The 16,619-nt window shown below is 34.3% G+C and overlaps 2 protein-coding genes across 2 annotated transcripts; both read right to left on the minus strand.

Annotated features, from left to right (window-relative positions):
- Positions 1-1,997: 1,997 nt before the first annotated feature.
- LOC126699092 (pre-mRNA cleavage factor Im 25 kDa subunit 2) lies at positions 1,998-7,919 on the minus strand. The gene is made up of 7 exons (XM_050396670.1): positions 7,564-7,919; positions 7,118-7,163; positions 4,189-4,282; positions 3,987-4,060; positions 3,508-3,594; positions 3,261-3,371; positions 1,998-2,647 (listed from the first exon to the last, which is right to left on the minus strand). Exons 1-7 carry the CDS (start codon positions 7,680-7,682, stop codon positions 2,576-2,578), a joined length of 603 nt encoding a protein of 200 aa, XP_050252627.1. The 5' UTR covers positions 7,683-7,919; the 3' UTR covers positions 1,998-2,575.
- A 3,807-nt stretch (positions 7,920-11,726) lies between these two features.
- On the minus strand, positions 11,727-13,258 carry LOC126699561 (WD repeat-containing protein RUP2). The gene has a single exon (XM_050397460.1). It carries the CDS (start codon positions 13,154-13,156, stop codon positions 11,969-11,971), a length of 1,188 nt encoding a protein of 395 aa, XP_050253417.1. The 5' UTR covers positions 13,157-13,258; the 3' UTR covers positions 11,727-11,968.
- Positions 13,259-16,619: the final 3,361 nt, after the last annotated feature.

Below are 16,619 nucleotides of genomic sequence, written 5' to 3' on the forward strand. Positions count from 1 at the left end.
CTTGTTTATTTCATGTTGACTGTGATGGTAGATTTAGGAATTAACTTTTGTTGTAGTACTAGTATTGACCTATCATTGTATTATATATGTAGTCTTTTGTATAATTGGGACGATACGATTGTCCAAATTATGTATTTGTACTATTCAGATACCACGAATAGGTATCATTTTTGTACACCATGGAGGTGTAATGCCAATGGTGAACAATTGATGTGGCTGTTTTTATATAAATATTATGAGTATATTCAAATGATTATTTTTAATGTTGAAGTGGATGATTATTTTTGTACTATTACAGATATGTTTAGGCAATGCAGGTGCTTGAATTTGAATGATTATTTTTTATGTTGAAGTGGATGATTAGTTTTGTACTGTTATAGGTTTGTCTAGATAATGCAAGTGCTTGAATTTGTAACACATTTCATATTTTCCGTAAAATGATCCACAAACCAAACATGGGAATTGATTTTCCGTAAAAACGAATTCCATTTTTCGTAAAATGTTTGACCGAACCAAACATGGGAATTGATTTTCCGTAAAACGGAAAGCATTTTTCGTAAAATGTTTGAACGAACCAAACACCGAAATTGATTTTCTGTAAAACGAATTCCGAGACAGCCAAATAGCCTGAATACATTTTCCTTTTCTGGAAATTAGCATTTCCGGAAAATATTTATTTTCCAAAAAACATTTTACAGGAACCAAACACACCCTAAGAGACAATTCATGATTTGAAGAGCTCACTTATTCACCACATTCAAATGAAATTAAGGGGACTGATGCAAGGCCCATTAGGCCCATACTCGTAGCATGTTCTACTTTAGTCCTTCCATTTTGTTAGCTCAATTATTTTTAGAGGAGGAAAAGGAACTTAAGAGAGTAGTGAGTGTAAGAATTTCTGTTTCGAGAAGATCAAATTGTTCAAGAATTCTTAATTTTTCATAGTCTATTTATTATGAAAAAAACTATTTTCCCCTTTTATGAAATTTTGACTATTTGGTGAAGTGCAATGCACAAATTTTTACAACTTGTTAAGATGTCAAGCTATAATTTGTATAATATTACTTTTATGTAAATTATAAATTTATAATATATTCACTCAATAATTATAATATATATATATATATATATATATATATATATCTTTGTGTGTCTCTAGACTTACTAGTTTAAAAATCATTCCAATTGTCATTGTAAGGCCAATGATAATTCCATTGGTTTCACCATTCAACCAGTAACCAATCCTATTAAGGTCCTTTTTCACAAAAATCAATATTTAGCTAAATGTCTCCATCCGTGGCTCATACCATAAATTTGCTTCAGCCAAGTGCAAAAAATAGTCAATGTTAAGATTTCACAATTTAATGCATCCAACTCAGCGAAGCCTTATTCTTCTTCTTCAGGCAAAAAATTTCTTTTGAGTTTCAAAAATAAATAATAATAATAAAAGAATTTATTGGGAAAAGAAGTTCACGAAGCCTTCGGTTTCACCAGGAGAGGAGACCACCTAACACAACAAGTGGCTCATTGTTTCTCCCGAAATCAATGGCCATGCAGGGGGAAGCCAGTCAAACCATCCAGGCTTGGGCCACCTGGTGGGTCAATTAACCGAACTAATAAATGACTCATCTTTTCCTGTGTGAGGTAGCTCGGTTGGAACTTATTTCACCACAAGTTTGCAGCAATGCATCATCAGCCTTTCAGCCATTTTACGGGGACAATGGATGGCTCGGTTGGAACTTATCCTACCATAAATTTGCAGCAATGTATGATTGGCCTTTCAGCCATCAGTCATCACCCATTGTCACCATTAATGAGCCTTGACCATTGATTCCAGCGCTTGCATGCATCAGTCAAAACTAGACGGCACTAAAGTAAGAGGTTGATAGCCTAAGCAGCATGCAAAAGCAACAACTTCATTAATAAAGACAGTTACACGAAGGATGATCCCATGTCCAAAATGAGACCAAGTAGCTGTCAAAGAAACTACACCAAGATAAGCATAAGCAACCGATACATGCTATGTATCTTTTTTGATAATTCAATTGTTACAAGTGGGGGATGGGGGATTCAGACCCTGATTCTCCTTATAAAGGAGACCAAGCAATGTGACTAAGCTACAAGGCTTTGGACAATACATGCTACATATCTCCTCTGTTTGTACCCTAATTTCACCTATAATATTACAAGCATAATCAATTAAATTACAAAAAAATTGTCGGAAATCGCAAAGCAGAACGTTATAACTCATTCCATCCCACTGAAAAGTAAACCCATTGGACTTAAACTACAGTAAATGACTCCAAGAACTCAACAGAAACCTTGTTGGAACAAGAATTCTACACTTACACAGAACGCATCATTAGATATTCTAAAGGACCAAACAAAGAGACCATGTCAATAGATAAGCTTCAATTATCAGCATAACTGGAGAAACCCCTTCTAAACCAACTTAAATTCAGCTATGAAGTAATAATCAGGTCTGAGCCCTAGTAGTCCATGGAATTAAATCAAAGGTACGAACTTCAGATAATTATAAGCAGGCTATCAGGATGTGAGCTTTAGAAACTAATGCTCATTTAGCAATCATGTTGAACTGGAATCTGGAGAGTTGCTGAGGAATGGTGGATATAACTGGTCCATATCTCTGCAACCAGGTAAGTGACATTTGTTACAAGATTGAGACAAGAAAACAGGATATAAGACAGCAGTTTCAAGCTAGATTTATTTATTTATTTTTAAAATAAATATTTTTAAAAAAATGATAAAAATAAAAAAGGGAGGGTGAAAAGGTCATGTCTGCCATTTTGAAGACCACAAGATTAGGAGTGGGGAACACAAGAATGGAAAGGGTTAATCCATGGCCACCAAAATAAGCCACTAAAGTGACCATGTTTTGATAGTGGACCAATCCCTCTCTCTCTCTCCCTCTCTCTCTAGACCAATCCCTCTCTCTCTCTCCCTCTCTCTCTCTAGAGAGAGAGGGAGAGACAAGAGTTATCCCCTTATCCCTAATGGCCCCACAACTCTTCTATGACTATTATCATTTCTACCAAAAAGACTGTGTCTTGTCTTAAAAGATTCAAATTGTGGCAAACCTGGCACTTTGAACATAAGTAGTTAATATTGAACACTACACTAGTGTCAAATTAAGTTACTTCTCAGAATACTTGAAAAAAAAAATTGATAAAAAAAAAATAAAAAATAAAAATAAAAATAAAAAACAATTGCATATCAGAAGAATGCCAGATGTACTGTACCTGAACGTTATCATAGAGTTCAAACAATGGAACAGCAAGAAGTTTCAAATTTTTGGGGACTGCAAAGTACTCCCTCTCAGACAAGTGAACAATGAAAAGCTTCTTACACTCCTGCATAATCCATATGGCAGAGGAAAGAAAAAGTTAAATGTAGCCCCAGAAACTTACCCCATTGGGAAGGGGGGATCATCATGTATAACCAATGAAGCCAGAAACAAGAACAGATTCAGTACTTTGGTTATGTTACCTTGGGTTTTGTTATGTGGGGAGGGCAATAAGGATACATTATGGTTTCAAAGTTTGGCCTCCACCAAACAGCCACACATTCACCTATCTGCAAAAAGATAGCAAGGAGCGACAACAAGCATTAGCAATTATAAAAGTTGCAGTGCATTTGCAGGCTCACATAAAGGAGAGAGGGTACATGGTCTTAAACCATTGTACCCAAGACCCACGTTCCCAAGTAAAACTGGCTTCCTAATAGAATGGAAGCAAGGCAGCTATTCAAAATCAAGAAACAAAGCATGATAAAATGAAAGCCCAATAAGAAGCACCTGGCAAAGGCTAGCCATCAGTCTCAGAAATTAGGCAATTCTATATCTATAACCAGTTTATTTTTGCACCACTCAACTTTCAGTCAATATCCATATGTTTCCCATTGCCATATTAGTTTCAAGAATCTTCTTTAGCCTATACTCAGACACAGAATACAATAGAAAATAATACCTGCCAGTCTGGCACAAGAGCTGGTACAGTAGCACCAAGCTTGCTGGTCAGCTTTCTTTTCAAGCCCTCAATTTCTGCCACAAAGCAAACAGAAGAGTGAAAAAAGTTCATTCAGAATGAGAAAATCATGAAGGGAATTGGTGGTGGGGGAGAAGAGAAAAACACAGATGAAGTGATGAGTATAACAAAAGAGATATCATACCATTCTCTCCTGGCTTCAAACGCCCACCAGGAAGTTTGCAGAAAGTGTTTCCAATTTGCAGAAGAAGTATGTGAGGATGGTTATGTTCCTGTACCTGCAAGATCAAGCCATAGGTTGAGCCAGAGAAAGTTAGGAAGTGTTGCACTTGCACATGTAAAACAAAGAAGTTTATGTCCAATTTTGATCCATTCAAGCAATACGTATACCATGAAGCAAAAAAACTTGGAAAGAAAAGGTCTCATGTCCTGTGGGGTATGAAATAACTGTCTTCAAAATGACAGCCTACTTATATGATTAAATGCTTGTGATTTCTTTTTAGTGACTATAAAACTGTCAAATCACAATTCTTGTGACAAACAATTTTGCATGCAAGAAAATTGCCTTCAGAGAAAAGCTTCCTGTGGGCAAAATCTGAATTCCTCTTTTAATGATGCAGAAGGCATACAGCCAAGAGTTCATGTATATCTGGTGATCCTACTTATTAATTTGTTTAGAGTTTTCAAATGCGGTTATATCTCAGATGGCAGAGAAATACATACAATACTAAAACAATGGTTCTAAATAAAACCACACAAGTTTACTGATGGAAAAAGTGGCTTATGCTGAATTCCTACAAATTTCATGCAACATTTCCAGGACTTGGTCAAGATGACAAAAGGCACCATTTTATAACTTAAAGCTTCTACTTGCGAATGTCGGGCTTGGGCAAGATGGTTCAACTCAACCCAAATCTCTTAATAAACTTAATATTAAATGATTGGATCAAATTTGACATAGTCATGGAAATCAAGTAAAAGTGAAGCTTTAAAACGCTGATGCTTCTGCTTTATACTCAAGATTGCTACAGGATGGAGAACAAAGCTAAAGAGAACAGGACCAGTCCTCTCTATTATAACCACATTTAAAATAAAATAAGTAAAAAACCTGTATTCATATGACACTCATTTCCTCAAAATGAGAAGGTAGAAGGCTTTAAGTTAGTACATTGATTTTATGGAGACCTCTCTTATAACCAGAAAATGGCAATGTCATTCATCACTCTGCTAGCAACTTGAGCAAGCACACTTGCTACCATGCATCTTTCTTTTTCATAATATTGCAAAAAGTGGACCAGTGTCATAAATTTTGTACACGAATGTGATTATACAGTAAATATAGCACGATAAATCAACAATTATTTTGGGATTACAAATGAATAGGCTTAGCTGAAGTGTCCATTTTTGGTGAGTGGGCCTGTAAAGATCAAGGTTTTCTTATTGGCACATGCACTCCATTGATCTTGAACCCAATTAAAGGAAGAAGTGCGATTTCAGCTAGAGCTCATTGGTTGCAAATTTCAAAATTTGTAGCCTTCATTCATCACAAAAATGTGCCAAGCCAATTGCACTCAGTAGCATCTATTACTTAATACTTACACATAACTTGCCTAGCAAACAAAAGGTTTGATCAGTCACCCCTCACCAAGATATATAAAGGAAGAGGATTAGTGTTTCTCATAAAAGCTCTCTCATAGAGGAAGGTGAAAGGACGAAAAGCACCAAAATTGGCACTTGGGATTTGGAGGTTATCAGGTAGTTTTATTTGTTTCAAATAATTCTTTAACTCTACAAAATGGATCAAAACAATTAAAAATTTTCCACAAAGATGAACCAATGAGTAACCAACTATTTGTGTTCTTCTGTATCCGGAACAAGGACAAAACGCTAGAGAGAAAGCAAAGATTGATTTGATTAAGCTTATAAAATTTGCTGAGAGTTAAGAAAGAACTATTATTCAGCACTAGTCACCACATATTGGGTCCTTTAAAGAAAGCATAGCTTGACTTGAATAAGTTTATAAAACTATTGGGTCCTTCAACATCCCACTAACATTGGAAATTTGTTAAAATCTCAATACAAGCATCAAATCCATGAGATTTTTACATTAATGTATGTCACGGGCATAGTCAAGCCAACTCTAGCTCAAATGGCATTTCTTCCTCCCAAAAGAATGGGCAGATGGTAATGTCATGGGTTCAAAACACATTGGGTGCAAGAGTAATTTTTACACCCCACCCCCCAAAAAATAATAATAATTTCATGGACATAGTCTAATACATTTTTTTTTATAGGCAATAGGAATTTTATTGAAAAAAAAGAACATCGTGTTCACAATGATGAAAAGTCTGATCAAGAAACAAATGCATATAACTCAAGAACTAAAGCTAACAGATTGTAGAAAATCAGAAATGGAAATACATTGCGTAAAACTCCAGATACGAAACCAGTGAAACAAAATACCAAAAAGAGGAGACTTTGAGAGAAAACATAGTCTAACACATATAAAGTCTAAATGCTAATTAAAGTATTAAAGATATGTTCTTGTGTCACAAATGTGTGCCCTTTGGTGTATGTTTGCAACAGCTTACATGTATGGGTATTTATCATAATTGCTATTTATGAATAACGAAGCAAGTTTTGATGAACAGATAAGTAAATTGCAACATATTTAAGGTGAATGACAATCTAGGAACCTACTCTGCCGTTTATCCTCAAAAAAAAAATATATATATATAGGAACTACAAGGCTGCCATCAGTTTCATCTAAGACAAGTATTGCATTCAAATCAAATGAGAGAGAAGAGACAACAAACCATTCGAGAATAAACCCATGAAAGACAAGTAAACACGTTTAGTATACATCTTAATATTTCAACCATTTAGGCCTTGTCCTCTTTTACGCATTAACTTTTTACTCCAAAATTAAAGTTCCAGGGGAGGAAATAAAATCGCAATTAGTCGGTATCCCTCAAAGGCAGGTATCTCAAAAACAACAATGAACTCAAACCCAAATGCAAATGCAAGCATCATAAAGGTTCAATTTTCAAGTACAGCATCAAAGGTCTACAAAAAGGTAATCCAAACACAAGCACATAATCGATTGTACATACCAGCAAAATCCCTTCGACACTCGTCCTCATTCCCTCCTTCATATAGCTGAAACCAATAACCATAACCAGGAATCACATAAAAATGCTACTATAATAATAATTCATATCCGAAACTTCCATACTAGTTTTTCTTCGAAAACAAAAATTCAAAAACACATTTTTGTTTCTTTGTTTCCAATTGCAGTCCATTGCAGTCAAAATTCTTTACTAACACGACGAAAATTTTGAAACTTTACAAAGAAAATTCTGGAAATAAATATGAGTTAGGGTTTCAATTCTTGAACTCCATGAGTGAACTAAAAAAAAAAGGGGGCTTTGGACTTAAATGAAAACACTGAAAGAGAAAATAAACTAGTAGAAGTACTTTAATTTTCTATTATTGTTTTCTAGGTAACCAAACAGCAAGGGAGGGTTTTGAGGGTTTATCTAGGGTTTAGAGAAGTTACTTGACTTTCATGCGAGCGAGGCGATCAGCGACGGAGGTATCTTTTTCCATCTTGGGCTCTTTGGTGCCGAAGGTGTAGCTTGACAGTGGGTACGTGTTCACCACCGATGAAGTCACCATCTCTGTCCCTCTCTCTCTCTCTCTCTCTGTTTCTCTTCTACACTCTCTGTGTGTCTCTCTCTCTCTCTCTCTAAATCTATGGAAATCGAGAGGAGGAGCTCAGCCGAACTGAGTCTACTATGCAAAACTCTACAGAGGAATTGAATTCTCTGTCAATCAAAGTTTCGAGACACGCTCTAAACTCTAAATATTGCAGAATGGAGATTAGCAGGGCAACGGGCCAACGACCATATTCCAAATTAAAAATTAGGGGTAAAGTATAAAGAGTTAAAATTAAAAAATTAAAAATAAATAAATAAAATAAAAAACCTACCCTTCAGTTTAGGGTAATACTATAATTTACTCCTTACTACTAAAACTTTTCAAAAATATAAATTTACTCCTTAAGCACAAACACAAATCATTGTTAAAAATTTCCCTACTCCTCAATTATTTTAGTTATCTATTATTGACTATCTAAACATTCCATCACGTATATAATTACTGTGAGACTTCTCCAATCAAGACAAGTTATAGGAATGAAGCAAATTATTAGGAGTGTTTAGAGACCAAAAATTGGATATTTTTGAAAAATATTGACTACTTGGTATTAGTGCAAACCTAATACATGCCTGATTTTTGTAGTTTGCCCGGAATTGTTCAAATGATAGCTCATAGATAATGGAACCCACCTCCCTCTTGAAGTCTCCACTCTCAACCTATCTCAAATAAAATTTTGATAAATCTAGGGCAATTGGTGGTGTGCTTATTTTGGTCACGGTCTTGTTTTCCAAATTCCACAAGCATTGTTACATATAAAGGTGGTTACATATGCTTAATATACAATGAGTTTTGTTGTTATGTTTAATGAATTCTAGTTATGGTCACTACAATTTAGATGCTAGAAGCCTAGAAAGTGTGTGTTGGTAAACCATGATCAAAACATAAAGTCTATATTTAGGCTTGCTCAAAGTATGTTTTATTGTAAAATTGGAATCGAGTGATTGCAGAAATTATTGGACAAAATCTGCAAGACTCAATCAATCGAAAATTATACTCGATCGATCGAATCTCATGTAGATTTAATTTTCTGCAGAAATTTCAATTCAGCCCAAGCCCATATGACGTGTAGGTTAAGTGTTTTATTTCAAGTATAAAAGGAAAAACTCTAACTACGTTTTAGAGGTCTTTGGAGAGTTGTGTGTTGAATCTTTTGTGAGATCTAGAGGTGTTTACCTTCATACACACACTTAGAGTTATCAAGATCAAGATTCATGTCAAGAACTTGATGATCTCTTCAATTGCTGCATAAATAATTTTAAAGAAGACTTGCAACCTTTGAGTGGAGTCTTAAAGTCACAAGTAGGAGAACTTGTGGTTGCTGTGGATCAAAGAAATAAGTAGTCCGTGGACTCAGAGCTGTCACATGGTCGTGGTAGTAAGTTTTCTACTCAAGGTAGTAAGTTTTCTACTCAAGGTAGTAATAAGATGTTAGTGGTCTAAAATCTATTGTAAAAACTTCAATTCTTTCATAATGGATCTGTTTTACTTTAAGGATAGTTAAGTTAAATCATTCCCAGGTTTTTTACCGGTTAGGTTTTCCTAGATTATCATATCATTGTGTTCTTTACTTTTCCGCCTTATTTACATGATATGATTTTATTGTGCTAACCTAGAACTGAATAATTTATCTAAGTAATCACTTGGCTAAATAACTAGGTTAAACATCTTGTGTTAAAGGGTCTAAAAACGTACAAAATGGAAAAAGTTTGCCTCCAAATATTTGCAGAGTCATCTTGCTCCAACTCATGATGTGTCGATTAAAGAGACCATTCATATGTAATTATAGTTAAATGAAATTTTTTAATGAATCATGTATAGTTTTATAAATCGCCATGTAATAGGTTGGAAAAAATAATTTCATCCAAACATGTTTGAGCCAAACTTTATTCTTAAACAAACAATAATATCAACACTTAAAAGAATTACAATCATTTTCACAATTATTAATATAACAACTTGTTATTGAAGTAATATCATTTTCACTGTGATTCACTTTTATCAATAGTTCAACACCAATCACAATGTATCAACTCAACAATTGTGAATAATTGTGTCTTTTAGATTTATTGATTCTAAAACATTTTCTTGCAATTTTATGAATGTGTTATACTGTAATGGGGATAAAATTATCAAAAAAATTACAAATATAACATTTTTTTTACAACTGTTAATATGACATGTAAAAATGATATTGCTCTAATTAAAACCGACCATTTAATAATTGTGAAAAATGTTATTTCCTTAACATTCCTTCGAAATTATATGGTCTATATCTTAGTTTTAGATAGAAAAATATGCCAATTTTTGTAATGAGCATTATTCATTGAAAGAACATATATACAAAAGGTAAAAATAAAAAATTAACATTTTAAGATCTTAGGTTTGTGAGAGTTTGAGAATTAACATCTTGAAGAGTTTCTTTGTGAAGGGCTTAATGTGTCAAGCTAGAGCCTATGACATCATTTCAATACAAAAAATAAACTCATTTAAAAATTTAAACAAGTGGATGTAGACTTAACAATGTTGCATTAACAACTTGCCCTAAAAAAAAGACAAAAAAATAATATATATATATATATATATATATAATATTGGACTTAAGCTACTCAAACAATCAAGTACATTTTACACATGCAAATACAAAAACAAATCTCTTCATTCACATGTAATTATGTAAGTCTGGCAATACTTACATACTCTCAGAGTAGTGCTTCAAGCTCTCACAAAGGAGGGTGGGGTCCACTTTCTTTGTGAGAGCCCGAGGCACTACTCCGGAATTTTGTAAGTTTTTTTTACTCACAAGACAATGACATAAAGAAAAGTTCTAATCTCTCTCCCTGTTTAATGTAATAATAAAAAAGAAATAAAATGGATACTTTTTTTTCTAAACATGTTATTAATAGGCATGATACATCGTTATTAAGCTTTATTATGAGGTCTCTCATACATCACTATTGGAGTACTGCATTTAGCTACTAACACCCACCACTAAATTTTTAAGCAACCATAGATGCAACTAATATGGTAATATATATAGAGCAGATAAGATATACATTATGTAAGTTTTTTTTCCTCACAAGACAATGACATAAAGAAAAGTTCTAATCTCTCTCCCTATTTAATGTAATAATAAAAAAGAAATAAAATGGATACTTTTTTTTCTAAACATGTTATTAATAGGTATGATACATCGTTATTAAGCTCTATTATGAGGACCCTGATACATCACTATTGGAGTAATGCATTTAGCTACTAACTCCCACCACTAAATTTTTAAGCAACCATAGATGCAACTTATATAGTAATATATATAGAGTAGATAAGATATGTATCCTATCTACTCTTCCATAAAAAGAAAAAATAAAAATCTTATCTACTCAACTGTGGCCCTGTGGGAACCACTAACATTCATGCTACTGGTATATTGGGTGAGATTTGGAGAGTTAGCACCATGTCCATTCTCCTTATGAAAGCTTCAATGCTTAATATAGCAGGTCAGGATGTTGCATTAACCTAAAAGGTTGATAGTGGATTTTGGTCTAACAATTTTATATTAACCATCAACTTTTTGTCAATACTATTTAATGTGAAATTTAATAATTTAAACAGTCACATGACTCTTTAACAAACTTGGTTAAGAAAACCATGCAAAATAAATTTATTAAAAAAAAAAAAAAAAACACAACACATTAAATTTGATGAGATTGGGCTAACACCTACCAGGCTACCACAAATCAATTGTTCATGTAGATTACAAATGTTACCCACTAATTCTCAAGATTAATGTTGCAATACCCAAAATCCAAACACACCTAATGGCATGTTTCAATTATATGCAAGAGCTATAAACTAGTTTACAAGGACCACTGCATTTTTCTTATTATTCAATTCTTATCAAATTGGAATTGCAATCAAATAAGACAGCCTCTGAATAAACTACCTCATGATGCATGACTCAATTCATAGTCATAGGCAGGACCCATAACATTTACAATGAAAAGAAAAATCTAAAATCAGGCTGAGTATCGATTAGGATTTAGGAAGGACAATTCACATCACAGAGCTATAAATGTAGTTACATCTCTAAAACATTTGTTAGCAGAAGTGATAAAAGCTGAGCAAAATGGCCTATCTTTCTTTTTCCTTTTATCTTTATTCAAAAAAAAAAAAAATTGCATGCAAAATTCTCTATATGATTAAAAATTCCCAAACAGTATTGAAGGAAAGTGGGTCAGAAGCAATTACTAATATGAAAACAACTTCCTTTTGCCCACAAAAACCTGCAAAACCCCATTTGATCCTCCTGCCAAAAGTGTACATTGGTCCTCCCCAACTTGGCCCCAACACACGCTACTAACAAACCCATGGTCACACCCGGGTCCAGTCATTGGCTCAAACCCACGCACCCATATGGGTTCACCCCACCTCTTATCATACACAAAGACCCGGTTATTTTCCGACCCGCATCCGAGTAACCCACCATTTCTCCACACGGATAACCCGACGAAGCTCCGGCTATTCACGTGCCCTTTGTACGTGCGAATCACACGTGTAGAATCATCAACATTCCACAGCTTCAAACACCCATCAGTCCCAGCTGAAACAATCATATGATCATCAAGAAATCTAACATAAGTAACTGTTTTACCATGCCCATCAAAAACCACAACCGGGTCACCCAAGTTTCTAACATCGTACCCGTAAGCCCTCCGGTCAGCACATCCAACGGCAACTAATGGCCCACCAAATGGATTGAATTCCACAGAACAAACAGGACTACGTGACACGCTAGGCTGCACCGTAGCCACACATTTCCCACCCTCACAACGCGGGTCCCATATTTGCATGGTTCCATCGTCCGACCCGGATGCTCCGATAACCGGATCCCAATGCGAATAGTCCACGCTCCAGACCCGGCGCCCGCCATGCTCGTCACGCTCGAAAATGGGTATTTTCCTCTCGAGGTCATACTCCATCACAACCCCATCATAGTCCCCGGACCCCAGGACCCGATTGCCCGACCCGGGTTTCCATCTCAGGCTGCTAAGCTTTGCTGGGGTGCACACGTAATAGTCACATGCACTGGCGTGGTCTAACAACTTAGTACTACTAACACTGTCAACGTGTTCTTCTTCATCAGGCAACAAAGTGCTTAAACTATAAACTCTAATCTTTCTCGCTATGCCACCCGTGGCTACCAAGGTATCTGAGGGATCCAATTCGATTGCTCCGAGGGTGTCAGAAACAGCTCCAATGGACGTGCTCGAAGAAACAATGGTGGAGAGATTGAAATCCCATTCGCATCTAGCTTTTTCTTCGTTATCTTCTTCTTCTTCTTCTTCTTCATCTTCGGCTATGCTGTGTTTTTGTTTGCGTTTTGTCTGTTGGGTTTGGTCTGGAAGGGATAGGGATTTTGTGGAGAGGCTTTTCATATCCCATTCAAATGGAGTTGTAGAGATGTCATTGGAGGTCTTTTGATCTTTGGACCAATGAAAGGCTCCCACAAACTCTTAAACCTACAGTATTTTTTTTTTTTTTTCTATACAAGTATACATTATATGGATAAATAGACAATCAACCTGAATTTATTTTATTTTATTTTAATTTAATTTTCGTTGTCGAAAATTACAATAAACACCATTCTCTAAAATGAATGGTGTACATTTTTCCGCTACTTTCCTCTTTAGGAAAAGTCACGTGTTACGTGTTCTTGCAATTTTGTTGTTCGCTCGCTACCCGCTAGAATCTTTTATGGTAAAAAAAAGAAGGTAAAAAAATAAGCTTTTTAGCTAAACGATATCAAAGCTAATAAAATCGGTTTGTATTAGTCACAATAATTTTGTCTACCAAATTTATTGGTGAACAATACCTAAATACACTTATTGAGATAGTACTAATCATCAATGTATCGACAGAATAATTTTTATTTATTTGGTTTCCCATCTAACTCTCTATATCTCTCATGCACCGATCCACACAAATTGGTGGAAATAGAGATCAGGTTTGGATTTTCGATCTTGGTTGCTCATGCACCGAACCATCATTAATCGATGGAGATAGATGATGAATTTCCAATCTAGGTCGCAACAGACTCATCGTGGTTGAACCGACTCCAATTTGGGTTGCAATGCTCTGCCATGGTTTCCAAGCTCAGCCTTGACGCGCGGAAACGGATTTGAGATCTTTCTAAATTTAGGATGTTTATGGATTTGTGAGGAAAGGAGGAAAGGGAGTGAAGGAAAGTTTATTTAAAAAAAGACCTCGTTAATGTGTGTCCTTGCTTTTTAGAGTTTTTGTTAATATACCATTTAAAAAAAAATTATATAACTTTTTTAGAAAATATAAAAAGTTTGTAAGAAAATCATTTTTTTATTTTCTCATAAATTTTTTAAAAAATATTTCCTATATCAATGCACTTAAGGCATTTGTTAGCTTTTTTATTTAAAAAAAAAATTTAAATAAAGTACATCACATATAACTCAGTGATAAAGAAAATGTAATGTATATGTATACGTGTGCATGTGCATATTTGCTTCGAAAGGTTAAGTGAAAGCTTCAACTCTTTATTATGAGAAAGGTTTAAACTAATATATAGGACCAAGGGGAGATCTCAATTAAATTTCTTCTCTCGGGTTTTCAGAGTCAAATAGGTACCAGCTTTTATACTATATATAAGATTGATTGAAGGCTAGGGAAAAAGTCATTTAATCTTGAGTAACTCCAAAATTTATAATCTTTATAAAATGATTTGATTTGATTTGTTATGTTATGTTTTTTTTTTTTTAATTGATTGGATGTGAATTGGACATTTCAAAAAGTGTATATAATATATTTGTAGATATGGCCTATGAGCCTTTAGCCATAATTTAGAATATACCTCTGTCTCCCTTAAATTAAAACTCCCATTCTCAAAGTATTTTGACTATTGGACCTTCTTTAAGAGGCCAATCCAAAATATTTGGGATCAATTCATAAGAAAATTAAAATTAAAATTTTATTTATTAATATGAGGTTTTCCAAAGCAATGTAATATGAGAATTGAGACCTCCATTGGATACAAACCACTTGCTATTGTTTGGTATTGGCGGTTGGCACTGGTTAGATTGGATAAGGGGTAGAGAGCAGAGACACACAGGCACATGAGCTAGGACAACGCAGAATGATAAGTGTTCGACGAAAGCACCACCAAATTAAATAATATTAGATACATGTCAAGTCAATATCACACTTACATTTGCATTCATTGCTATAGTTTTTTTGTTTTCAATTTCTTTGGGGCCAACACTTGTCAACACTTTTAGGTTTGAAAAGTTACACGTAAGTTCATGACGTTTAGAATGAGTTTCAATGTGTTATGCTTACGATGATAACTTCATCAAAGTTTCGGTGGTAAACTTGGTATTATTGTATTATCTATTATTATCATGTGGTGTAAGGTTAATGAGTCCATATTAAAAATTAATTGGTATTTTGGTCTAATAATAAAGAGCTATTATCATAAGCAGATACCATAGGTTAAACTCTCTCTCAAAAAAAGGTACTCTCATTTTCTGTTTTTTTTTTTTTTTTTTTCATCAACTAAACTTTGATCATTTGCTCCTCACGTGAAGTGGGTATTTATGATATTTCACAATGGATCCCCCTAAAAAATAATTTCCAACTAGACCCGAAAATTATACATTATATAGGATGGGTCTGGTATTAAATGTATATTAATATATATATATATATATATATATTTTTTTTTTTTTTTTTTTTTTGAGAAAATGTATATCAATATTTTAGTGGTGAAGGAGCAAAACAGTATTGCTGGTTGCTTTTGTGCCTTACTTTTATGAAAGGAATGGTGTGGATACGGACCATTGTGTTCCCGCCTTACGTGGTCTAAGCCAAGCCTTTTGTCCTCTCCAATTGTTGTCCAACTTCTAAGCCTTACGAATGCATAGTCATAACTCATAAGCACATTATCACATGGAAAAACCTTCATCTATGGTATGCCCGTGAAGTCGTTCTTAAAGACCACAAGTTTCAACAATCTGACTCACCTTTTTTTTTTTTTTTTTTTTAAGTATTCGAGTTTTGCTATTTTCCAGAAGGCTTTTTAATGAGGCACTGTTAATGAGTCTTTGAAGGTCCAATCTATATTGTGAAATAGCAAAATTTAATTTTAAAAAAAAAAATGGACTTTAAATTGAAAGGAGCTCGAGTGTTTAACTTATAAAAATAGCTCGACTCCAATAATAACAGTATCCTTTTCACAAAAGGAAACTTGAAGAATACCGTACGTACTCTGCCAGTCTGCTGTATAAATTGATTAACAAAACTCGGGATTTGGCGGTCCAGTTGCACTGGACCCAAACCTTATCCCAAAAGTAAACGATTATAGATAGACACAGAGTCCTATGATTGATATTCTGACTCTCTGACCAAAAAAAAAAAAAAAAAAAAGATATTCTGATTCGAAGTACTAAGTATAATAATAATAGTTCTCAGCAACCAAAAAAATTACAATAATATTAATACAGTGAGTGAAAAACGTTGTTGTTGTTGTTGTTGTTGTTTTTTTTTTTTTTTTTTTTTCTGAATTCAGTCATTTCACAAACATATAGTGTGGGTTTGGATTCAGCGTTTTCGTTGAATCCCGCGTCACGTTTTCTTTTTCTTGTTCTTTTTTTTTTTTGCTTTCACACGTTTAAGGGAGAGACAAATGTCACTGTTCATATACTGTTCCGTCACTGTTTAGTACTGTAGCAGTACTGTTTAATACTGTAGCAGTACTGTTCATACATTAAAAAAATATTAAAAATGGGTCCCACTGCACTATTCACACATTTAAAAATTATTTTGTTACAATGTTTTCAGTTTCAGCAACAATAAGTTCAATCCAGACGGACC

This window comes from Quercus robur, chromosome 9 (genome assembly GCF_932294415.1).
Source record: "Quercus robur chromosome 9, dhQueRobu3.1, whole genome shotgun sequence".
Lineage (NCBI taxonomy): Eukaryota > Viridiplantae > Streptophyta > Magnoliopsida > Fagales > Fagaceae > Quercus > Quercus robur.